Source organism: Sylvia atricapilla, chromosome 7 (genome assembly GCF_009819655.1).
Source record: "Sylvia atricapilla isolate bSylAtr1 chromosome 7, bSylAtr1.pri, whole genome shotgun sequence".
NCBI lineage: Eukaryota > Metazoa > Chordata > Aves > Passeriformes > Sylviidae > Sylvia > Sylvia atricapilla.
In genome coordinates this window covers 20,128,204-20,154,503 of record NC_089146.1, presented here as the reverse complement: position 1 = coordinate 20,154,503, position 26,300 = coordinate 20,128,204, and the positions used below count along the sequence as shown (strand labels likewise).

The following is a 26,300-nucleotide window of genomic DNA, read 5'->3' as shown; positions in this document are numbered from 1 at the left end:
AATTTGTTATTCCTTCCTCATAGTAGACCTCAGCTGATAAAAATATCCGTAGCTGGTGAAATCAGTGGCATGCCTGGCTTTCTCAGACAAAACTCCCATGTGATCACACAGGCAGCCTCAGTGAGCCCGAAGCTGCTCAGCAAGCAGTAGGTAATGAGTCTTTGTGCAGAGTGAAGCTCTTGTGGCTGAACAATAAAGCATATGGTACCAGCAATAAAACACAGTGCTGGGAAATTTAAGAAGATTCTGCTGGAAGTGGGAAGACAGTGAATATGTCAAACGTTATAAAATGACGATCAATCTGGTTTGGGTCCTAATTAATAAAAACAGTGCATGGATTGGAAAAACAACAATTTGAACAGGTCAGTTGTTTTCTAGATTCTTCACACACTTCAGTGTTTTAAATATAAATGGGTTTTTTGCTATTTCTTTATTGTTAATAAAGCCAGGTTTCTTTCATTTTATAAGGTGGGATTGGAAGGATGCACATCAGTGTGATACCAAGCTGAATAAATTGTGTAAGTTCTATGATCAAATTCATTGTAAAAATGTTTTTATCATTATTCCTATGCAATTCAAACTTCAATTGTGCATGAAAAATGGGATAGCAAGTAAAATTAAATTTATGCTAGATGGATCATTTACCAATATCATAAAATATTTAGTAACAACAATCTATTACTCTTCTATATATTCAAGACTAATTCTTTCTCAGTAGGAGATCTGTAGTGTTTGTGTTTGGTTAAAAACAGTATAACATTAGAGCATATCTAACAGTGCACTTACATGGTTTTTTTTTCCTCCTCATTCTTCTTGGAAATTTTTGGAAGTGATGTTTTATGTTATTTTTAATGCAGTTGTATACACACGGGGAGTGATACATTATAACCTTCTGCATGCATTTCACTCTAATATTAATGCAAAATACGTTGTTATTTTTGAGCAAGTAATTATTTCTCATAGTAGTTCTTAGTTAATTATACATAATTTTTTTTTTTTTTTTGAAAACTGCTCCCAAAGATTTCTGTGGCCTGTGCTTGTCTTACAGAGGATAGACGTGCAAATTCTCGGTGGTTTCACATAATGTAGAAATTGACCATGTAAAAGTTTTAATCCTTAAATCTCTTTACGGTTGTGGGTTTGGGATTTTTTTCTTTCTTTTCTGAGTACTGAAGATTGTAAATGAGATAGGCTGATTTTTGGGGAGTATTTCAACAGCAAGAAGATGGAGCCATTGGGAAAATAAAGAAAAGTCGAAATGTCGAGGACAGTATCTCTTTTCATGGGTACTTATGATTTGGAGGAAGAAATGCGCTTTTTGAATGGCACGTTTATTCGGTGGCTGCGGCCGTGCGGGAGGCGCAGGGCCCGGCGCTGCGGGCGCTGCGCAGCCGGGGCCGGAGCGCTGCGCTCGGGGTCCGTCCGTGCAGGTTCGCTTTGTGCGGGGCTGCGCGCACGGCGGAGCCCGCGCTGCCGGCCCTCCGCGATTAAAGAAAGGGAGAAGGGGAAAGGAAGCCCGGGCTCCGGCTGCAGAGCCGGGGGCGGGGGGAGCGGGTCTCCCGGGAAACCGCCGCGGCGGGCGGGCGGCGCTCGCCCGGTTCGGGGCGGGGGGCGCGGGCGCTGCCGCCCGGCTCCGGCGGGCCCGGGGCGAGGGGCGGGGGGCCGTGCCCAGCGTGCCCCGCGGCGGGGCGGGGCCGGGACATGCAGATGAGGGGGCGGGGCGGCGCGGAGGGGCGCGGGCGGGTCCGGCGGCGCGGGCCGGGCGGTGCCCCGCGGAGGAGAGGGCCCGCCCCCGCGGAGGAGAGGGCCCGCCCCCGCGGAGGAGAGGGCCCGCCCCCGCGGAGGAGAGGGCCCGCCCCCGCGGAGCGCCGCGGCCGCTGCGGCCCCTCCGCGGGAGCGCGGCCCGGACTCGGGGCCCGGGCGGAGCCGCGGCCGCCTCCGCCGCGGCCGGGGCCGTGCAGCCCGCGCGCTTTCGCAGTCGGAAGTGTGCTTTGGCTTTAAGGGCATCATTTTCCAGTTGCAAATATTGCTGATACCTAAGCGAAGGTGCTTTGCGGTCCCTGCTTTAAAGCGGTTCTCCTGTAAAAGGTAATTTTGTATTACAATCCTGATTCAGCTTGGCATCTCAGGACGCAGGCCTGTTCATGTTTTAGACAATAGATCGGAAAGGATACGTAAAAGTACTTTTTCGTCGTACTTACGTGCAGTTATTAATTTATTTAACAGGGAGCCCTGGTAATATCGCAGTAACACCTGCAGTATGTACCATAAGATTGGATGAGATAACACTGAACATGTCGCTCTATGCTAATTTAAATGGAGAAAATATAGCCGTTTACAGTCATGCAATTATCATATAATTACTATATTTGTCTAAAATGAGTACAGTGGATTTTAAATTTGAATTTACGAGGCGGTTAGTACTTACAGTAAGTGCATACAGAGATAAAATTAACAGTGTGCAGTAAAATAACAATAGGAGCATCCCTACAGAGCAGCATTCCCACTGTTACGATGGAATCACAACTTTAAAATACACCTGTCTTGTCTATTTACATAGGATGGAAACAAAAAAAACCTCTGTGTTTTTCCTCTGGATCAGGCTCTTCATATTCTAAAACACTCCTAGTATCAAGTCTTTTAAGAAAGCTTAAAGCAAAAATTCCTGAAGCAGAAAGCTGAGCTGTGTTGGTACCAAATTATTGTGATCTTAACACACACTTTTCTTTACCCCATCTAAACATCTACTCTGTTGAAATTGTGGTTTATGTAAACAAACATTTTAGGCAGCAGCCTGGCTGGTGGCTGTTGAGTCTCTTTAAGAATCATGAGTAGAACCAAATCCTTATGTATGTAACCAACGTTTTCGAGACAAACGTGATTTTGATCTCTCACGTTACTGAAGTTTTGTGTTAATTATACTGTCTTAATTTACTTCCGGATCTGCAATGTTTTGGTTTCAGGATGCACTGTTTACTGTATATCTCTGTTTTTTGGTCTCCTTTGTTTATCAGAAAGAGGAATTTGCATTTATTGTAAAATATCTTGCTTTGGATAGATGCAGTAGTTGACTAAATGAAGTTTAAGTTCAATATAAATTGAAGATGTGTAAGTCATGGTTTAGAGTACACAGTGGCAAATGTTTGGAACTATTTCCAAAGCTTAAATATTCTTCCTGAGATAGCAACAGATGATTGTCTCATCTAAAACTTTTACTTGCTCCTAAAATGTGCTTCTGGTAACTGGACCTTGAGGTTTAGAGTTGTTTTCCCTTTGAACAAGCAGGTGGAGAGTCAGGCTGAAGTACGACAGCTATAATGTATTGCTGCGTTGGTAAAGATGTCTTAAAGATAAATTTACATGCAGTCAGTCAGTATCTCTTTTTGCTCTTGCTCTGAGCCAGATATGATGCTGAGAAAAACAATTATAGATGTGCCCTTTCTTCAATAAGATATCCCTAAACACCACCACATCTTTAAAATGCTGATACCATTTGATGTCCTACCAGTGAGTTTTGATCACTCTTGCTTCATTGCTCTTTTGTAGGCTTTTTTAACCCTGGATAAGGGATTGAGTGTAGATAAAAGACAGATATGACTAATCTGGAAATGTACAGAAACCGAAAATATTCACTAGGTTAAAACAGCACTGAGATAAACAGCATGTCTTTAATTTCTCCATCTCTCCACAGATATGGATATGGTATTCTAGTGAAACTTGTGATAAATGGGAGATGTGAGTAATTGATACCAAAAAAAGAAAAACCAAACTGGAAAATTATTGCCTTTTTCTTCTCTCACATTTGCATATAATTCTCTCCTACAGCTTTCCTATCTCTAGTCTTATAATCTACCCTACAAAAGAGGTTTGCATTTTTAGCTGCTCTGCTTCAGTTTTTCCATCACTTCAAAATAATTTTTCATAAAGAAATAGGGAAAATGGGAAAAGGAGTAAAATCTTGTGTTGACATAACAATTTGATGGAAAAGTCACTGAATATATGTAACTGGACAACTTACATACTGTGAAATTAAGGATAAAAGGAAGAGGAGCTGCTTGAGTTTTTTAAGGCTTTTCTATGCTTAAGCGCAAAAATATAAGCCAAGGATATTTCTTGAAAACTAGCATCCAAATCCATTGGACAGTTTGCATTCAGGCTTTCGGATGAAAAGATACATGGCTTTTGTTTAGTACTTCATAAATAATTTCATGGAATATATAGCTTGAACTCCTGATTGATTTTGGGGCTGGTTTGTATCCTGCTCTTTCAAAAGCAGTAGGGATTTGCATATTTATTTCACTGTCTAATGTGAAGTAGGAAATGTGGGCTGCATAGTGTGGAGCCTGACCCTCATCAGTCGTTCTGAGGGATACGGGCAGGAACTACGACATCATTTACCCATTGTAGCTTCAGCATCTCCCCTAGTTGTTGGATTTTGATGAGGAAATGCAAGCAATGATACCATTATGTAGTGGAAAGCTGCAGAGTAAACAAGCCTCTGTGGTATTTGTAGCTCTCATTAGCATGCTGCCCCTTCATTACATCTGTTTATTCAATTCTGGCAAATAATTTCTGTGCACGCCTATGAGGAAGCGGTATTTTTCCCCTGTGCTGCTGGGGGAATAGAGGCGGCGAGCCGAGCCCGAGCCGCGGCCGCGCCGCGGTGCCGGGGCTGCCGCTGTCCCTGCGGCCGCTGTCGCACGGCCACGGGGCTCTGCGGCGGCACGGGCACGGGGCGGCCGCGGCCCTGCCCGGGACCCAGCCCGGGGACAAGGCTTCCCTCTCAGACACATCGCCCCGGGCTGCCTCGACTGTCAGGGCTGTGCGGCGTCTGTGCCCTGTCCCACTGAGGAGCGCCCGCCTGATCCTTCTGGGGTGATGGAATAGGCTGACATGGTGGGGCTTCACGACGAGGTTGGGCTTTTTGTATAGGTATACGAATTTGATGGTGAACTGCTCAGTGATTTAAAAGCTGTTCTTTGTCACTGGTGAACAAAATCTGCCTTAAATGTATCATGAATATTTTAAAAAGGAAGCTGGGTTGCAAATGTTTTTAGTTGCACTTCCTAAGCGATAGCCATCTCTAGCAAATGCCATTTGTGTGGGGGTGATAGGGTAAACAAAAAAAAAAAAAAAAAGGTTGAAAGTCACAAAATATATTTTAAAATTGTTTTTAGTTTGGACAAAAAATGGTAGCACTGCTTACTTCAAACATGAACTGTGTCAGCTGAGCAGGCTATTCTAAAGCAAACATTTTTGTCTCTTAAATATTCTGTCTTAGGGGCGGGGAGGTAAACCCCACGACTGAGAGGGGATTGACTTGCAGGGTTACCATTGTTTTGCTCTCGTGTTGTTCCAGAGTCTTTATTGAAGCATTCACTTTCAGGGTAGCCAGAGGTTTAACTTTGTAGCTTTAAATTAAGTTGCTCAGTTGTTTACTATTATGCCCTTCTCACGCACTCTTACTTCTAAACAAACATCTTTCAACAATAAAATGGAAAAGCGGAAATTGCACAGTATTAACCATTTTAGCTCCTTCGGAAAAGACAGAGTGATCAGAGGTTTAATAAAGCAAAATATATCTACTAATAAAAAAACCAAACCAAAACAAAAAACCCACCTCAGCTTGGAAGTGTGAGCCACATACCTTCACAGCAGTGCTTTTCAGGAGAGTGTAGGGGCGGTAATTAATTTTGTCCCAGCAGACTCCCCTGGCTGCAGTGGTGCTGAATGGTCATAAGGTGCTTACAAGTCAGGCAGTGAGATGGCAGTGGGCTCGCTGCTCAGCTTCTATTCATCACTGTCTCACTGACAGGAGTGCCTTGGGAATTGGATGGGTACATACTTATTATTAGACCTGCAGCTCTTCTGTCAGCTTTCTAGTGAGGTTTTCAGCTTTGAATTATAAAGTGAACTGAACAGAATTCTTAGACATATTTATTAGTATACGAGTCACTACAGGTGTAAACTTCCGATTTTCTTTAGTATGAAAAAAAGTGAAGAGAGTCAACATTCAATTTCAACACAGCCAGGAATGTTATTTTAGGTCAGCCTTACTGTCTTCTGTCATGTTGGGTTAGCACCATCGGCCCTTCCTTTGGGTGGCTTTGTCATTATACACAGGTATACATGTACCTGTGAGTAAGGACCTATGGGTAATTTTTGCTGGCTACAAATATGAGATTACTATTGGAAATTTTGCTTGTGATTGAATATGTGCTTTTTAAATTATTTTTGAGGTTTGCAGTTATTGAAATTACAGAGAAGACTACTGCCTTACAGAGAAACATTTTGCTTTATTGATTAGACATATTTTGTCTGCTTTCATTAAAAAAAATCTCATTCTGCAGTACCATGGTCCCTAAATCTGGGACTTCAAAATCTTAGTGTCACTGATCTTTTGACTCGTTTCTTAAGGAAATTAGTCTTATGCAGTTACGCTCTCTCTGTGCCTGTCAATATTGTTCAGCGTGTCTATCATATTTTCCTAATTAGTTTTTTTTACCTGTTAGCTCATATCAGCTGAGCTTGAAGCAGAAGCAGTCAATCTTCTTCAAGTATTGTGCAAATGGGTGTTGAGATGGGAAAGAGAGATTGCTAGTTCACACCAGTAAAAAACAATTTGCGCTGTGACTAAGACCCTGATTATCAAAGTAATCACACAGAGGAAAGCTTAAACACCATGACCCTGGGGAAGAGCATCAGTAAAGCAGCCCTCATACTGTGCCTTGGGTAATCCATCCAGAAGAGACAAATGCATAAATAATTAAGTTCTGTTGGTTTCTCAGGTGGTTTTTTGGTTTTTGGGGGGTCTTTTGATGGGTTTTTGTTGGTTGGTTGGTTTTTTTTGTAAACTTGAAATTAAATTCTACTCATTTTTTATCTGGTAGCTGAGTTGCTTACTTTTACCTTGTGCTCTTCTTAGAAGAGGTGAATTGTCAATTTGTTACGTGTATGTCTGTGGCAGAAGAAAAATTCACAGCTGTTTTGTATGAATTCACTGTTTCCTGCATTCAGTAATTTGGTGAATTTTCCTAATCAGTGTTTAATTGTGAAATAATACAATTTCTAAAAATCTCCAGGTTTTTTAAAAATAAATGTATTGTTTTTCAGATTTGAATAGATACACCATGTATGGTGCAAAATCAAAATGCAAATCCTAGAAAAGGATAGCAATTTTACATCTTTTATTTTTGTGTAATTTTTTTGTGGGCCTGAATGCCAACTTAGGACTGTCTTGGGTGTGCATAAAAAATGCAGATTGTAGCATCATATTTTGGTTGTGTGTTGTCCTTGATCTAGATAGAAAGCTTGAATTATTATAGCCATAAAGCTATTTTTGAAGATAGTAATTTCAAAACATCACAGCCTTCCAGTAGATATTAATAATTTATATTTTCCAGTACAAATAGTTTTATTGACTTTATTCTCTAGGGAGAAGGATGCACTTAAACATATTTTTACTAATTTTGGCTTTACTTGAGGCCAAGTCTGAATGAAGTCATGATTTTACTGTTATGCCATAGAGCTACGTTCATTTCATTGGTGACAATCACATGTTCGCTCCTGACCAAAATTATTTTTGCTTATAGGGGCCTGTTTTATTCTTCCTTAGATATTTCTGCTGACAAAAAGAATATATTTTCTGGTATTTCCTTGGCTGTATAGTTTCTGCCATTTTCTTCTTGCTTTATAGTACAAAATAGCAACAGAGTTTTGGGCTACCAGAGAAGCCAGTCTGTGACTTTACACGACTACTAATAGCTGTGTCAAATATTTATTTGGTGTCTTAGAAATGTGCACAGCACTGTGATTTTATTAGAGACTTGGGTTAATTATGTTCTTTCTAATGTCAGCATTCATTAAAAAGATAAAAACAAGCAGTTATGGGAGGTTTTTATGCTTTTGGTGTTTAAAAAAAAAAAAAAGGAGAGAGAAAAAATAAAAAGCCCATCAGCCAAAAATCTTTTGATTGGTTGCTTATAAGTCGTTGGATGCAAAGAACCAAGATCATACCATAAATTTTAAATGTCTTGTTACTGAAGTCAGAAGAATATAATTTGACTGCTGAAGTATCAGGGCTCCCCACTGTTTTTCATGTGTTCCCTCACTGAACCTGGAGACTCCTGGAGCACCCAGATCTGTCAGTGCTTGCATAGGAACTGGAGGAGGTATTCCTGTAGCTGTGTCATTTATTGAGTGGATGTGACAAGGCAAAGGCATGAAGTTGGACAAAATCATCTGCCAGGCTGGAATTTGAAGGCTGAACTGAGGAAATTTGAAACAGTGTCCATTAGGGAACCTGCTGAGCTTGTCTATTGTATGACGCTGCAGCAGTACTGAAATGCAAATGGCTGCTGGCTGTGCACAGGCAGGTCTTTAATATCACAGGATTTGGTGCATAATCAGCTAAGACCCTTTTCCATGCCAACTCTGTGCTGAATTCTTATTACCGATATTTGTTAAAGCGTAGTAAACGTGTATGTTTAATGTATATGCATAATTAAATTTTACCAGTGTATGACAAAAAAACCACCTGTGTCAAAAGAGCAACAAAATTTGCAGTTAAGTAAAGAATAATTACTAAATAGCATAGTTATTCCATTGTATGACCTCTATTTTGTATTTATTTTGATATCCAAAGTAATGTAAACACTTCTGAGATGCCTGTTGAATCTAAAGACGTTTTTCACAGGGCTGCTGCAAATAGTCTGTGTTAGGGTAGTGCTCTGCTCCACAGATTAGTTCTGCTCAAAAGCTGTGTGTATTAGTACAACTGATCTGCTTTTGCTGATTTTGCTGCTTGTTCAAAGTGGGCTGAGCTGATGCAAGACCTTAGCTATACGTTCAGATACTTAGCATAGATGAACACCACTGAATGGTAACACTGAATTTTGAGGACACCTATAATTTTTGTATCTGTTTTGTATTACCTGCTCCTTTATAACTGGCCTCCAGTGTTCATGACAGAGCATCACTTTGCTATTTCATTTATATTTCTTTTAAATAGTGACAGAAATTTGAAACTCAGTATTTTTGTCTGAATCACATTTTTGTAGGAAAGGAATCTCTTTGTAACCTTTTGCTTCTTTTGCTTCAATCCCTTCTCATTTTTTTCTTTCTTCAGTTTTGCCTCTTTCATTATGGTGTTACTCAGTCTTTATTACCATTTTCAAAACCCAACTAATTTAGGCATATTTTCATGTTTTTAGGCAGATCTTTGACATTTCTCAAAATGTTTATACTAAGAATTTCGAGTCTTTTCAGTGATGTTCTTTGGAGTGAGAATGCTTTTCAACCACTGCAGTTGCAAAATTTTTAACTATTACTGATTTTTAATGGCGGTAAAGCAGTTTATCTCATTCTCCTTTTAAAATATTTTTTGCCAACTTTAGACATGTGAAACATACATATGTAACTTGTACTGAAGATGAGAGAAAATAGGTAGAAAGTGAGAGAGTGATAGCAAGCTTTTCATGCTCCCTTTCCAGAAGAACCCATTTAGAGGTCAGAATAGCCAGCATAATTGATTCCTGCCAGAGGCAGTATGAATTTATATCTTTACCCTTGACTTGACTTTTAGCCTATATTTGTTTAGCCATTTAAATTGTTGTAGCTGTTTCTTTTGACCATGCCCTTGGCGGTCTCATTGGTGACACTTTCACTACACTTCCTCTGCATTTGAAGTCATAATACCTGTAAATATTTTTGAAGGAAAGCATGTAGGCTACAACTAAATACTCTGTAACTCTAATTCCAAGAGTTAATGCTTTCTCAATTAAAGCAAGCATTGTCTAATACAAGGTGTATTTCCTCACTGGAAAGTTCTGACTAGATACTGAAATTGTGATTTTGATGTTGTGTTAATTGGCATATGCAAACATAATGCTTCAAAGATGTAATTAAGGCTGTTTAGAGAGAAAATTTTATTTTAAGGTGTCCAGAAGATAAATTAAAGGAATTCAGTTGCCTTTTCTTGAAGGGAGAGGAGGGGGGAGTTTGTGTTCAGAAAAATAATTTTGAAAATTAATAAGCCAACCTGTTGTTCCCTGAGAGATTCTGTTATTTAATACATCTGCTTTGTGTATCAAAAACTTCCTTTTGGAATGTTCTAAGTGAGAATCCCACTGTATATGAAGACAAGGCAGAATTACAGGGCCAGCAAAGCTAGTTTACTGATGCAGAGGTGCAAAGTGTAGGAAGGAGTGCGTGTTCTCTAGCAGTGTCAAGATGGCTGTAAAATTCCCTGTCTTTCCAGTGGCTCTTTGAGCAGAAATGGTTTTTCTGTTGCACTGAGGTTTGGCTGTGGCCATTGAGGACTGCAGGTCTTCTGCTTCTGGGTAAAGTTTCAGGATTAGTCCCTAAGTCACATCCCCTTAATGAAGTAAGAAGCAAGGCAGTTGGAGGTTGGATGCTTGAGAGAAATAATCCCCAGTGTCCGTGTGGTTACCCTTCAGCGTGGAACCATAGCTAGTGCAGCTGAGCTCCCTGTGCTCCACAGTCACTGTCCAGTGCCTGCTCTTGCAGGGAGGTACTCGGATTTTCCCTTCCAAGAGCAGACCATAGGTCACTCTTCCTCTCAAAACATCTTTCTTGTAAAGGTCTGCTGCTGAATGGGTCTCTTGTTTATTTGCACAGCAGAATAGCTGAGAAACCCACCAAGGTGGTGGAGAGCTGAGTCTGTTATTCAGTGCCTGCTGCCTCTAAGCTATATCTTAGTGGAGAGCGTTGTAGTCCTTTGTTTAGGAGGAGACCGTATAGAAAATAATGCCAAGATTCATAGGCCAAAGAGGGTGGGCACAGGTAGCAGCCAAGTTCTGTACTGTATTTACCAGCCTTTGGGTACATAAACAGTTGCTCATGGGTTTGGGCCTGACCCAACCTTTTGATCCCTTTTCCTTCTCAACATGCTTTGCACTCATGGTAGATTTTCCTTTCTTTTTTGGACACTTACTTGGAAGAACATGAAGTTTCAGGCTCTCGGAGACCTCAACAGAAATTTATTCAGACATCTCAAATCTCTGTAACTTGGGCATATGCAAAATTGCCTTTATGCTAGAGGAACTTAGAAGTGAGACCCTGTAAAAGCTCACATGCCTTTGAAGAAGACAATTTGGTGACAGACTGCCAGAGCCTTCTAGGAAAGGGGTTTTGGTCTGAGGGACAACCAATGACAAGGATGTTGGAGTAATTTCAAAGTTTCTGGTTACTGCAAGTGAAAGCAGCTGTTGCTCAGTCAGCAGTCAGTAATCAGCCATTTGTATGTCCCTGTGCCCTTCCAGGGGGGGGGACTGAGCAGGCGTAGCTGTGAGGTGTCAGTGTACCTGTTGAGATGGCACATCACTCACTCTGTTCTTGTTTTCTAGCCCTAGGAAATATGGCACCAGTTCTCAGAGGAGGCAAGTGTTGGCTGTACTGGGACCAGGGCTCCCTCTACATTATTCCCATGAGCTACACCTTGTGATAGGAATATGCATCATGTTCTGGGGATAAGTAACTCAGAATTGGGAAGAATTTGAAGACTAGATAAGTGCTCAAGTGTTTTCAGACCTGCAGTTTCTTGCTCATTTTCTCTTCTTTGTTCTTGCTGGTGAACGCTTTAGTTCCCACATTAAAAGTGGAGTAGTGTCAGCAAGAGGCTGTGTGGCTTTGGGCAGCTCCCCAGAGGCAGGCTGTTAAGGGTTGCACAGCTGTGAGATTGAGTGTAGGCAGGAACATGCCAGGTGCTTTCCAGCAACTGCAGCCATTGGACAGATGCCCCAGCTTTGGGATGCACAACTTAATGTGCAGTTCCATTTGTGTCTCCATCACCATTCCCTCCCTGCACACTCCCCAAATATAAAGGTATTTCCTAATTCTGTACAGGTTCACCACATGCACTCTGCCTCCCATGTAATGTAATCATTACTGAAATGGAAGTACCACTGTGATAAAGAAACAGGATGTCACTGACTTCTCTCCACAGTTTGTGGGGGGAACCTGTGTAGTTCTAGTACAGCATGCTGCTGGACACTGCTGCCTTTCTGCTGCTTACTATCCGAAATACTGTTAGAGATTGAAACCGCTGTGATTTTGAAGGGGATGTGGCTATCGTTTCAGAAGATATTTTGTGTTGGTTTTTTTTTTTTGTTGTTTTGTTGTTTTGTTTTTGGTTTTGTTTTGTTTTTTCTTTGCACAGAAAACGAATAAGAAACTTGTTGCCTCAGGAAACCAAGTCAAGTAAATTTCTAAGAGTCTGGGCACTGTCATGTAGCAACATTTCAGTCTCATGCTTAGGGGAAATTGGCTACAAGGATGAGGAAGCAGAGCTGTATCTGCAGTGGTTTTGGCTGGATTTTGCATCCCATTGCTTTCCGTTGAAGCATTAAATAGTGACTACTGCTGGAGACAGGATATTAAACTTGGTAAAATCACATGTGTGCTTTTTAGAGCTTTTGATTCTCAAGAAGTGAATGAACTCCCTTATTATAAAGCTTCTGTCCTAATCCTTGTAACTTAATATTAACATAAAAATGTTGTATAATGTATATGCAGTTTCTAGTTTTGACTTACAAAGGCAAGTTTAAACCTGCTCATAAGTTCCTCCTGCTGTGCTTAGGAGCTGGCAGGCAAGGTAAAATGCTTTGTCAGCAAAGCAAAACAAGTAATTAGAACTAACTTTGTGTTGCACTAGGAAGAAACCACTGTGTTCTTGCCACCTCAACTCGTGAATTTCATATAGACAGGCTTCAGTGTTTACAGAATTATGATTTTGAATTAGTCTTACAGGCTCTGTTAAGCTGGTGAGTCCTACTTTTTTTTTTTTTTTTTTTTTTTTTTTTTTTTTTTTTTTTTTTTTTTTTTTTGTAGTTCTCATTCTCATATCCCCACCTTTATCTTGTTATGACTTCATACCGCACTGAAAGGTTGCAGTTCTCTTCACACTGTCACTTTGGGTTTTTTTCCAGGAAAGAAACCAGTGTTGGGACTTGAAGGGAGCTATAGAATACGTAGGAGACATTGAAACTACTTAGTGTGAGCAAAGATAGCAGAGAACCTGCTGAAGTGTTGTGCTTATGGGTCAGAACACAGTGGCTACATCCCTGAGACTGCCTCTGTACTAATTGAAAAGATAAGAAAGATGCAGGCTAGGAACAGCATTCTCTGCCTTCTGCTGCCAAGTGCCCAGATACAACTCTTGTCCACAATGGCTAAGCTGTCAGGCCTCTGCCAAAACCCAGGTGCCCTCATCCAGCCTGCCTGCTGGGAATGGTTCTGGCACCTGCTTCATCCTGCATTATCCAGGAGAGTGCAAAATAGCCTGAGCCAAAACCCTGAAATGTGCTAATTGTTAAACGTTTTGGCCAGTACTCTGCCTTAACCTTGTCCTCTTTAGTAGCCATTTAGCCCAGCTTATACAAGTGTCCTCACAGATATATTGGGATTTTAAACACAGAGCTGTAGAAATCTTGGTTGGAAGGGAGTTCTGGAGGGTATCTAATTCAGCTTCCTGGAAGGAGCAGAATGTGGCTGGTCCAGAATTAGGAAATCCTAGAGGTAGCTGTAGAGATCTTAATAGTTCCGTTTCATGAGTAATGTAAATTAATTTTTTATTTTTCTTGCTTTCAGCGGGATTTGGCAGAACCCTTTGTCAAGTCCATACTACTGGGTTGTGTGTGTCCCTGGCAAGTACAACGTGTCATCAATCCCAGACAAACTTCTTGCCTGGATGTTAGGAAGTGTTAGGGGCATTTGTCTTTGCAGTGCTGCAGGCAGGATGGTGACAGCTGAGCATCCTCTGGACAGGCTCCAGCTGTTCTTGATCTCCCCACACTTAGTTAATTACATGCAGTGTTTCTACCTTTGCTGTGTCACGGTTTAGGAGGGGTACCCCACAATTTAGTGCTCCTACAGAAACTCTCTAAGCTGCTGCTCACTAGCCCCCACACTCTCCTTCCTCCCTGCAGTGGGCTGGAGAAGAGAACTGGAGGGTGAAGATCATGGGTTAAGAACAATTTACTGGAAATGGCAAATAAGAAAAGGAACAGTAACGACAACAATATTCATGACAGAGAGTACAAGAAAAGAAATGTAACTGCTCGCTGTGGAAACCCACAATAGACAACACCACTCCCCAGCTTGGAATTGGAGCCATAAGGAACTTCTACTCCCCAGGAAAGACTCACTTCCCCCTGTCCCCAGTAGTGATGGGAGGTGGTATAGAATAACCTTGGTGTCCTGGCCATGCCCCCTCTGGGCTGCTGCAGAAAATTAACCCTGTCCTGGCTGGAACCGGACATGCTGCTAAATTTCTGCTTGACTACTTAGCTTTATAGTATTCTACTCAACCTCAGGAATATATTAGGCATTTCATTTCTTAATTTTGGTATAACAGAATAATTTAGGTTGGAAAATACCTCAAAGATCATTGAATTCAACCATTAACCTGACCTGACAAGTCCACCACTAAACTGTGTACCCAAGTGCCACATCTACGTTCTTTTAAATACCTCCAGGAATGGTGACTTTGGGGTGACTTTCCTGGGCAGCCCATTCCCATGCTTGACCACCTTTTTGTTGAAGAGCTCTTTCCCAATATCCAATTAAACCTCCCCTGGCATAGCTTGAGGCCATTTCCTCTTGTCTTGTCACTTGTTACCTGGAAGAGGAGGTGAGCCCCCACCTGGCTGAAATGTCCTGTCAGGGAGTTTCAGAGAGTGATGAGGTTGTCCTGGAGTCTCCTTTTCTCCAGACTGAAAAGTCTCAGCTCTCTCAGCTGCTCCTCATATGAGTCCCTTTCTAGACCTTCACCAACTTCATTGCCCTTCTTTGGACTCACGCCCCAACTTAGTGTCATCTGCAAACTGACTGTGGGGACGGACACTTGATCCCCTTGTCCAGATCACCGATAAAGATATTTAAACAGGACTGGCTTTAGGTGAGCCCTGGGAAACACCACTAGTGACCAGCCACCAGTTGGATTTACTTCCATTCCCCACCACTCTCTGGGCCATCCAGCCAGCCAGTTTCTACACCCATCCAAGATGTGAGCAGTCAGTTTCTCCATGAGGATGCTGTGGGAAATGTCAAAGCCTTTAGTAAAGTCCAGGTAGACAACATCCACAGTCTTTGCCTCAACCACTAGGCAGGTCACCTTGACACAGGAGAAGATCAGCTTAGTCAAGGGTAACCTGGCTTTCATAAACCCATGGTGGCTGTGAGAGGAGAATGTTTGGGAAGCAGTTGGTGTCTTTAACAGGTGTGGGTAACTTCTGAAATCCAGGTGTTTATTGAGCACAAATTCATATATGGTCATTGTGCTTTCACTGTCTTTTTTCTGTCTCTAATACTGAAATTATCACATGGAATTTTTAGAGCATGATGTGAGCACTAGTTACATCACATATATTTAGCATCGGAAACTGTAGTGTTCAGGGTGATTTCTTCTTAATTTCATTCCTAATTGTGAACAATCCTTCCTTCTGTGGCAGCTACAGAAGGAACCAATACAGTAATTTTTTCTTTGTTTGAAATTTCACAACATAACCTAGAAGAAGTTAGGGATGATGTTTACATCGTGAGAAAAATACTCCCTGAAAGCAACCTGTTACAGATTATTCTAGTGAAATAATCATCTCCATACATGTCAAGTTAGCATAGGACTTGAGATTTTTTTTTCTATAGCTTCACTCTCCTGATTAGTCATGTGTCATTTCATATTAAATGATTATTCAGGAGTAGAAGTGGCAATTTACTGCTATTTTGAAATAAAAATTACTTAGGAGTTTATGATTGCATATTCTGCAGCTGGATGTTTCAGTGCCTCATTGCTTCTGTTTCTGTTACAGGTACATGTGACAGCATTGCAGCAATGAGTGGAATTTTAAAAAGGAAGTTTGAAGAAGTTGATGGCTCCTCACCTTGTTCCTCTGTGAGGGAATCAGACGATGACATTTCTAGCAGTGAAAGTGCTGATAGTGGTGATAGTGTCAATCCCTCCACTTCTAATCATTTTACCCGTAAGTATTAACTCCATGTACCCAACAAATTATTCCTGTTTCTCAAAATAAAATAAATTCTGTGATTAGATAAGCATGATGATTTTTAATTGAACAGATAATAAAAGAGTGTCTCCATGATGTTTACTTTGTGGCTTGCTGAAAACGACTTAGTAAAATACTCTTACATTCTTTTGACTTCTTGTCTACTTGACTGTTGTTGTAAAAGTTTTAAGTCTTTTGGAACGTCCTGCCTATTTGCTATATGAATTATTTACTAGTTTGTAGTTAATGTTAGAAGTTGTGTTCAAAATATTTCAAACAGGTACTGTAGGGAAAGTGCTTTAGCTTAGTTTGTTTATTTTCCTTAGCCAAAAGTATTGCAGCAGTCAGCTCTCTGTAATACAGTATTGGTGAGAGTTCTTCTCTAAAAACAATATAAGCTTTCTTTTATTTGGAACTGATGAATGTTGTGAATGGTGCACATTACTTCAGTAGTTTCTGTTTTTCAGGTGCCAGAGGCTATGTCTGTACTTCACAATGTAGGTGAAGTACATTGTGTTGTTTTAGGTGGTGTTGTTTGCTCTCGTGTTGTTTTAGGTGGTTATAATATTTATTAATAGTGAACTGCATCTTCTAAAAAGCAGGGGTTCGTCTCCTTCAACTCTGTTGCATTTTGATCTCCTCTGTGGAGTTATTCTTTAAGACTGTGGGCCAAGGGGTAGGTGAGGCTCCTTATTGCTGCCCATACAGTCCATGTAAGTGAGTGGTTTGGATGTGCCTAGGAATCACATTTATAGCATGTGATATGAATGTTCTTATAACTGTCTTATCTACCAGGTGCTGCTATTCAGTTTGAGCGGGTGTTGGGATGTGAGGGTCTGAATCTTCTTTGCTCTGGTAGGGAATGTTCCTGTACACGAGAGACAGGCATGACCTTCGAAATGGTTTTACATGGAACACTCTTGAGGTGCTTTATGATATTTAAGATGCAGTGCTAGTCAGGCACCTATTTTATTGAATTGCCACAAAGGAGTAAGTGACCAGTAAACCATTGCACCAAGATATTTCTAAGTACCACCAAAGAGGTAGTATTTAGAAATGTCTTGGTGACAATATTATCTGCATATTGCTACTTTAGCATTTGCATCTGTTGAAGAAGTTAATTTATTATTCATCATAGACAGGCTTTTACATCAACAGTCTTCCCACTCACACAGAAGACCACAGTTTTATTGGGAATACATGCACAGGTGCTAAAATGAAAGGCGATGATTCAGGGGACAAACTTGCAAGTTGTAGTACATGCATGGAGCAATAAGTTTATTGTAGTTCACCTAATAAATAATTTAGTTTAAAGGAACTTCCCTTTCTCTTTGTAAGAGAAACTACAATATTTCAGTGTTATGGTTAATGGTTTATCTAACTGAGATATTTGTAGCCAGAGTAATAGATGTTTATCTGTGTGTGCACTCACACACATACAGAAATTGTACATACTACTCTTTTTTAAATACATCTGTATATATCCATAGGTGATACAGAAATAGAGCAATTAGAGTGTGTGTGCACTGATAGTATTTTTTTAAAAATATTGTCTTTAATATAGATGTACTAACCTAAATTTCAAAAAATCAAATATAGAACCCCTGTATTACTGAAGAGTTATTAAGTGATAGTCGCTTAAAAATTATATGCACATGTAATGTATACTAACAAAACTGTTAACAGTATACATTGGAAGGTATTTTGTTCATGCTTTAAGCTCATTCATCTTCCATAATATAAGACAAGAGCTTTTCTAAGTTGTATATTTGAATCTAAATATATGGTTGAGTTCTCTGAGACTTTTTCAGTTAGCAGACTGAAAAGAGCCAGTGCAGAAAAAAGGCCGGTGAGATTCCTTGCCTCTCTTACATGTCTGAATACCTCCTCGATGGAGGTTATCTTCCTAAGCTATTTCCTGACATGCTATAGCATTTTCTGTTCTGTTTAGTGAGACACTGTCAAATCCTGTGTACTGTTGTTTCTGTGGTCTGTTTTCATATAGGTGAATATGAAAGTTTACTATAAGCTCTTTTACTGACTGGAAAAGAGAGAGAGGATTGTGTGACCTGTCGTCAACATCAAGATCTATATATTCATTCTTAAATTGAGAACTAAAAAAAAAAAATCCAGCAGTCCTCTAAGTCTTACTTTTTCTTTCTAATTCACCTGACAAAGAGATAATTCTAAATGGCTTGTAACTACAACCTCTTCCACACTTTAGCAAGCAGGCAGTTTGTATATAAATCCATCTAGCACAGCTGATGCATCCCTGTATTTACACAAGTCTTCAAATTATATGTATTGGGTCAGATAAATGGGAGCCTAGCAAGAATTTTGCTCCATTAGTCTTAAAGTCAGTTTAACCTGCCAGCTAAATGAGGCACACAGCCACTGTGGATCATTCAGGTGGGGCAGAACTACCAGAAGATAACTTTGTTCTCAGCAATTAACCCTGTAGTGTGATGGCAAAAAACACATGATTGAGATGGCCCTAAGTGCTATTGCTTGTGACTACTACACAGGGCTAAGTACAGAGTTTTTTTAACAATATATTCATTTAAAGAAATAAGGACAGCAACAAGAAGAAATTAATAAATCCCTAGCCTAAGTTGGAGGCCTCTGAGGCAGAAAATAAAAATTATAGTCCGTAAAGAATAGGCAACTTTTACCATTAGCATTTCCTTTATTAGGTGTGTGTATTTTTACAGATGTGCACATTTTTAAATCTCTTAGAAAATGCTGATGGAGTGACTTCATTACTGCTGGCAGATATAATCCCTGTTGTGTATTTTACTTACCTTTCTCAGTCAGATATAATCCCTGTTGTGTATTTTACTTACCTTTTTCAGCCAATTGAAGCAATTTCAGTTTGATTCCGCAGGTCATTAGTCATTGCAGATTTAGTTTAATGGATGCCAAAGCATATTACTAGCTAGTCCACATACTTGTCCCATTTCACAGCCCTGCCTTCATATCAGAAAGAAGGATGTTCATCTTAAGTAGCAGTCCAAGCGTGCATGTACAGTATTAGTCAGGACTGTGGCATACACGGAATACAGGGTTGGAGCACTCACAATGCCATTTGAGCTCCTTTGAATTGCCCTGTTCAGTTCTGGCACCCCACCGCTGTGTTCCATCTGCTCCACAACAAGCTGAAAAACCTGGAACTGCTGTTAAGCATGTCAACAAAACCATTCCCATATTTGTGTGCACTGAGGAACACTGAGTTCCACATTCCAGCTCAGCCATGGGGGAATATGTGCCCTTCCAGGGAAGAGTAATGAAGCTCATGAAGAGTCAGGAACAGAAATCCTGTGAGGAGTGGCTGAGGGAAGTGTGGGTGTTCAACGAAGAAAAGGAGGCTCAGGGGGGACCTTACTGCTCTCTACAACTCCATGAAAGGTTGTGGCAAGGTGGGGGTCAGTCTCTTCTCACAGACAAGGGGAAATGACCTATAAGTGTGCAAAGAGAGGTTTAGACTGGATATTAGGAAAAACTGCATCACTGAAAGAGTAGTTAAGCATTGGAACAGGCTCCCCAGGGAAGTGGAGGAGTCACCTTCCCTGAAAATGTTCAGAAAACAAGTAGACATGGCACTTCAGGATATGGTTTAAAGGGCATGGTGGTATTCAGTCTAAAATTGTATTTGATGATCTTGGAGGTCTTTTCCAACATTAACAATTTGATGATTCTGTGATTCTCCCTGCTTTGGTGAGGTACCTGCCTCTAAATGTTTGGTGTTTTTTTCTGATACAGAAGAATATCCAAATTTAACTTACAGAAGCGCATGCATTTGAAAGACCTGTGGGGATCTCTTGAAGTCCTGTCTTTTGCACTTTGGTGCTGGTGATAACTCCCCATAGCACATAGATGTATCTCTCAAGAAACATAAGGAGCTGCTGCTTTCCTCTGCCATTTCAACTTCAGTGTTGTGTAGCTTAAACTTTACTTCTCTTCCTGGCCTGCAGAGTCACTTGAGATGGCCAGCAGCAGCTTATCTGATAAGGTGATTATCACCAACAGGAGGTGGTGCCATCACAGAGTCTGGCTGATATGCTCCATCAGTTATCTCCCTATGGCCATTAACATTATCCCTGTCATAAGCAAGGTTATCCTGGGGCCGTAATCACAGGTCCCATCATTCCGCTCGTTAGGGTACTGCCTTTAGAGTACTTGTGGATGTACTTAGGTTCATTAGGAATGGGGCAGGTCACTGAGAGCTCTGAGAAAACCCCTTGGTCTCTAAGTGCTCTTGCCATCTTTTGATTTTGCTGTTAAAGATAATGAGGCATTTGAAAACACAAATACATCCCTGTTGCAGTTCCTTCAATATGCCCTGTAAAGCACTGTTTGAATTTTGTAGAGTTGCTAACTTATTGAAATTGCCTCATCTATGTGGCCATGCATAATGGGAAAGAAGGTATGAAATCCTTTGGAAGGTGTAGCTTCTCCTGAATTATCTTTATAGGGGGATAAAGCTTTATTTGGTCTAAGGTAAATAGCACAAGACCCTACCTGAGCTTTGAATTTCAGCTGTGTGTTTAATCACTGGTTAATGATAGAAATCTAAATGAGTCAGAAGTGGTGGTGCTGGTTTACTATGGGAAAACACATGTAACTAAATGCAGGCCTTCCTTTTTTCATGGCATCTGGCAGTTATTTATGTTGCCAGCAACCAGGCTTGGAACTTTTTTGTTAATGAGGAATATATTTTTATTGCAATTTGTTGACTCATGTTAGGAAATGCTAACAGGTTGAGAGGTTCTTGTATTTGACTTCAAAATAAGTCAGCTCATTTGAACATTAAAAAGCCAGAAATGCAAATAAATTCAGCAAAATGTGGTGCAGTGTCGTTGCTGAAACTCACTCGAGTGAGAGGACAGGATATACCATGAAAGCATCTTCTCATCTGGAGTAAGGAATACTGTACTGAGAATTGTTAAAAATTGAAAAGAGGAGGCTCCTGCTAATTTTTAGAATGATTAGTGCAACTAATTGTCTTTCTGTGTTTTTAAATAAGTTCTTTGTTATAAATTAGTGCACTTTACATAAAATACAACCAGAGAGACAGTTTTTGCCTTACATGATGGTTTTGTTTGCTTAGAAAGCACCCAACAAAATCGTTCTATCAGAAGATGTTCATGATAGATACATAAAATATGTTTGTAAAAGCAAAGTGTCAGTCAGCTGAATGGGTAGCTGTGTTTGTATGAAATGGCCATTCACAGAAGTCACACATAGGATGGGACAAAGGATTGCCTGTAGTGTCATAGAGCTCAGCAAATGCAATTGTTATGCATGGGTGTTCTTATAGGGATCCCTAGTAGGAATTTCCTCCTCACAAAGCTGGGGCCAAGGTCAGGAATAATCGTCTATGGAACAGCAGCTGGCATTTAGAGGAAATGGTAAAGCAGAGAGTACTTAACCATCTCCACTCCTCCTCTCAGGCTGATGATATTTGCAAAATTGAGAAACTGGACTACTATGATGGATGTCACAGAAAGGCACTCTTGAGGTAGAGGGAGCTGAGGAAGTAAACTCAAAGCTTTCACTGAAATTTTAACGGTGAAGTTCCAGCTTCTAGTATGCACCCTAACAATTAAACATTTCTGTGAGATTTCAGACAAAACTCTTGGCAGTGACATAAAATGCTTAAAATACAAATTAAATCCTTGCTATTCATGTCAGAATTGTCTGTGAGCAAGTAGTTTTCAAAAACCTTTGCAAATGTGAGATAAATAAATCTACCATTAGGCAGCCATTCCCGTCGAGCTCCTCCTGTGAAGTGAATTTAGCTTTGGCTTTACCCTAAAGGAAGCTACTAGAAGGATAGAGTGGTGAAGCGCTTTAGGTAGGTGGTGTTGTTCCGCAGCATTGTCAAATTTCTTTTCTCAAATTTCCGCTAATTTACAACTGAGTGTGCAGTTCGCTTCAAGACTTCCGGATTCAAATGTCTTGTAGAAAATACCTCCCTTGTCCTCAAGACTACATGTTTCTTTTGGAGGGTGAATTTTATGGCACAGGATTTCCTCTTAATGTAGATTTCCAGCATGTAGGAAAAATGTTTTATCATTCAGGGTTGGAAACTTGTAAATTGAGTGTATGGAGACTCAGAGAATATCCTTTGGAAGACAGTGGGACAGAAGAAGAGGTAAGAGAAAGAGGTAGAAGCAATTTCTGGATACAACCTTTTCCTAGATTTGGTTTTCTGTGAGGGTTGGGAAGCAAGCTGGTTTTTATAAGCAGTGTTCTGACCTGGATTACCAGGAGGGATTAGGCTTTGCTGTTCTGTGGTGTTAGACTTGATGAAATGCTGTATGGAAAGTCATGGAGCAGGTGGAGAATGGTGCTAATCCTTCTTGCCATAATGGTTTATATGACACTGAATATGTAAAAAGCAGACAAATGGCTGGTAGAATGAAAGAAATGCAGCATTTCCACTGATCTAAAACAGAGCTTTAATCCAAAAGGCTGCTTCACACATGTTTTTCCCAGCCTTTTGAAATTTTCACGTGCCTAAGATATTTCTGCGCTGGTGACAAAGAATTGCTTTGCCCTCATTGATGCAGGAGTGTGAGTAATCTGCTGAGGAGCCATATGGTTCACATTTATTTTAAATGTCTTTGACATCAGGAGAATAGCTGAGACAGCAGAAGAAAGTGCTTATGCCTTGGACTTCAGCCAGAACTGAGATCATTTAAGTTTTGTAATCAAAGAACTATCAGTTTTCTGGGTAAAAAATGTTAGAAAAACATGATGAGCTTAAAATGTCATTCCTATCAGGACTGTATAAAATTAGGAAGCAGATTATGCATTTGATGGATGAATACAGCTTCAGTGGTGCTTTTCTTAGCTAGAGGTTTGGATTCCATTTCAGCCACTAAATACGCAGAGGAAGTATTGCACCTTCCACAGGTTTCACACTGCTGTAGTTCCACTGCTTGGCTTGGAAAATGAGGATGTTGAAAGGCAAAGGGACAGTGCTGCTGCACAGTGCCTTGGACATATGAGAGAGCAAGTCAGGAAAGATTTGTTTGAGTCTGCTCTTGCTTACCTATTGCATCAGTTATAATTTATTCATATACAAGGGAAATTTGGGTGATTCTTTTAAGCATACATTGGACTGCTAGTGGAAATATTGATTTTCCCCTTTAGAAAACTACTTTTCGTGGAGTTTGGGAGTTGGATGGGCCAATGATGACATCTGTTCCCAAGAAATAAATGATGACTAAATATGATAAAATACAAAATTTTCAAAATTTCAGTAAATTTTGCTGGATGTATATTCATGCTTTCTAATAGATCAGAACATAAGTATTTTGTGTGTTCTTCTGCTGTTAAGCCATGTCCTTAGCAGTGATTCCAGAAGATTTAACATACCATGTAAGGTGCAGTGCATGCAAAATAATAAAATGCCCCTGACTCTTGATAAGGTGGTAGTTCTGTTTTGGTTGGCTTGAAGCAAAGGGTTTGAATCAGTTACAGAGCACTTTGTCCATGACATTGGAACATGTTCAACGTTTCCATTCAATATCTAATAATATTTTTGAGCTCACATCAAGGCAGCCCTCTGCTCAGAGATTTTTAGCAAGTGTAGAAGAGTAAGAACACAGTGCCTTGCAGTGCTGACTGTGCTTCTTTCCGTGTCCTTGGTAGCTGAGGTGGTCACAATTTTCGTGTCTCCTTGCTAACATTCTAATCTGCGCTTTTGAGTAATCAAATACAATCCTGTAAACTCCTGCAGCTCCTGCCAAATCTATTCTTCTAAACAACATTCACATAAATACGAATATATCCTAACTCCTCTTGACAGTAGCATGACAGGAGATGACCATGGAGTTCTTCACAGGGCCTTAACTCTGCTCTTTAATGAGCTCTACCAAAAGATAGTATGTGTTCCAGATAAAGTAATTCCATGTATTTTGAGGGCTCTGAATGTTTACACTTGTGTTTAATTACAGATTATCATATAATTTGTCTGACTCAGCACTGTAACTTTAATAAATAACGTCACAAACTTTAATGGCATTTTCAACAAATGCATGTCAGCTTTCACATTGTCTTCATCCATGTCTTCAATTTAGTGTTGAATTTACAGTGATGGTGACAGGGCAGTTATCGTAAGTCAACATTTTCATGAAGTTCAGCTTAATTTGATTTTGACACAGTTTTATCAATGACATATCAAAAAACCCCCACATACAGACAACTTTGATGGTATGGATTGACAATTCAATTACTGAAAGGGATAAGAACTATAAAAAATTGAAGACATGCATTAGTGGGTTCTTTAAGACAGCCCATGACATCTGCAGTCTTTACTGAGAGACTGCTGATGGAACTTTTAGACATAAACGTGTGGCAATGCAAGAAATTCATGTTCTAAATTTTGATGCACACACATAGGCAAAAATGCACATAGTGTAAAGGTTCATTCATGGTGTCTAGTGACTTTTTTTTTCATCTGGGAGTAACTAAATCACGGACTCTTCTACTTAACTTCATTTAGCTATTAATGTTAACTTCATTTAGCTATTAATGTTAGCATGTAGTGTGTGAATAAAGTGTAAGGGTAATTATTTTGTTTAGCCATTAGTATGAAAGTAGTACTTCTACCACAAAGAGATTGACAGAATTTAAAAAACAGAAATGCTTTTGTTGCAGCATTTGTCATTCCTACCAGTAAAGCAGCCCTGCCAGGAGTTCCACTGCTAAGATCTAAACAAGATTACTGTCAGCACCAACCCTGTGTCGTAGATACTCAGGTTTACTGATGAGGATTCAAAGGTTTGTGTGAGTTTCCAACTTGTGAGATTTACAGGTGCAGTTACCTTCGATTTCTTCATTTTGCTTCCTTGGTAAAGTGATAAAACATTTTTATGACATGACAAGAAAGCAAAACTTTCCTGGCCAGGTATTTCTATTCTGAAGTAGACAGTGGTGTTCATGACTGTAGCAGCTTTTAGTGGCTTCTAGGTTTGCACATGTGGTAAATATTTCCGATGTTATCTTCTCATTATTCTCACCTTGGAATACGGTGCCTGTGTAGTCAGATACTGTCCCTTACGCAGTTCCCTTTACCTTAACACATCTGCTACCTGACTGCAAGTTACCATTCACACTGAAATCTGCCTCTGTTCCAGCATCTTCAATCCTGAAGAGAGAGAAGCGGAAGAGAACAAAAAATGTCCACTTTAACTGTGTTACTGTATATTACTTCACGAGAAGGCAAGGCTTCACCAGTGTTCCCAGCCAAGGAGGAAGTACACTGGGAATGTCCACTCGCCACAACAGTGTGCGCCAGTATACCCTGGGGGAGTTTGCCATGGAACAGGAGAGGCTTCACCGAGAGATGTTGAGAGAGCATCTAAGGGAGGAAAAACTCAATTCTTTAAAGTTAAAGGTAAAACTTGTCTAAGACTTTGATCTCTGCCCTAATTTAAATGGACAGTGTCAGAGCTATATGGGCCCAAGGTGTGTGTGTTAAACAAAACCTTCTATGAGCTCCATTTTCAGTTGAAGGGGATGTTTTCCTGGAGTTTTTTAATTTTACTGAAGGTGCATTTTTGTTTGATTATACCAAGTGCTCTTGTAGTTGTTATTGCTGTGTACCTCCAGGTGCTTTACAGGGATGTTGTTGTTTACTCCCTGTTTTCTACAGAGAGGAAAATAAAAGTAGAGTGGTGCAAGTTAGCCTTGAACAGGGTGTCCAGCAGAAGTCTGGAAATGCTAGGAAGAGAATGAATCTTCTAAGACCAACAGCCTATTAGAGAAGGGAATGGTAGCATTGTAGGTACAGAAAGTGAAAAAGCTTCTTTTCTTGGCCAACTTGAGTAAATTTGGGAAAAAGTAAGAAACAGTTTATACTAATTATACTAAATTATTGATTTATACAACATTTTGATAGTAGAATGTTGTTGTTTGCAGTATACGAATTTTTATGATCATGTGTCTGTACTATTATGCCAAAGAATGTCCATTAAAGAAGAAATGTGTTAGATAAATTAAGCAGCTGTATCAGTTTAACTAGTCAGAACAAATTCTGGCTAGTTTTCCCAGCATCACAGAATTTTTAAGGTTGGAGGAACTTCTGGAGGTCATCTGCTCAACAGCCTCTGCTGAAGCAGGGTGCACCTAGAGCAGGTGATACTGGAATGTGTCCAGGTGGGTTTGGAATGTCTCCAGAGAGGGAGGGTCCATGTCCTCCTTGGGCAGCCTGTTGCAGTGCTCTGCTGCCCTCAGTGTAGAAAAGTTCTTCCACATGTTGAGGTGGAA

At 40.3% G+C, this 26,300-nt stretch overlaps 1 protein-coding gene across 3 annotated transcripts in view; it reads left to right on the top strand.

The window, feature by feature from the left end:
* The window catches only part of CSRNP3 (cysteine and serine rich nuclear protein 3), a 96,145-nt gene that overhangs the window by 55,064 nt on the left and 14,781 nt on the right, over positions 1-26,300 (top strand). For 2 of the 3 annotated variants that reach the window (XM_066322872.1, XM_066322871.1), the window contains exons 3-4: positions 15,828-15,998; positions 25,169-25,428. In XM_066322872.1, coding sequence (XP_066178969.1) covers positions 15,828-15,998; positions 25,169-25,428 — 431 coding nt within the window. Of the gene's footprint in view, positions 1-1,940; positions 2,089-15,827; positions 15,999-25,168; positions 25,429-26,300 lie in introns of those variants that run through there. The other variant, XM_066322874.1, reaches the window with a different exon arrangement.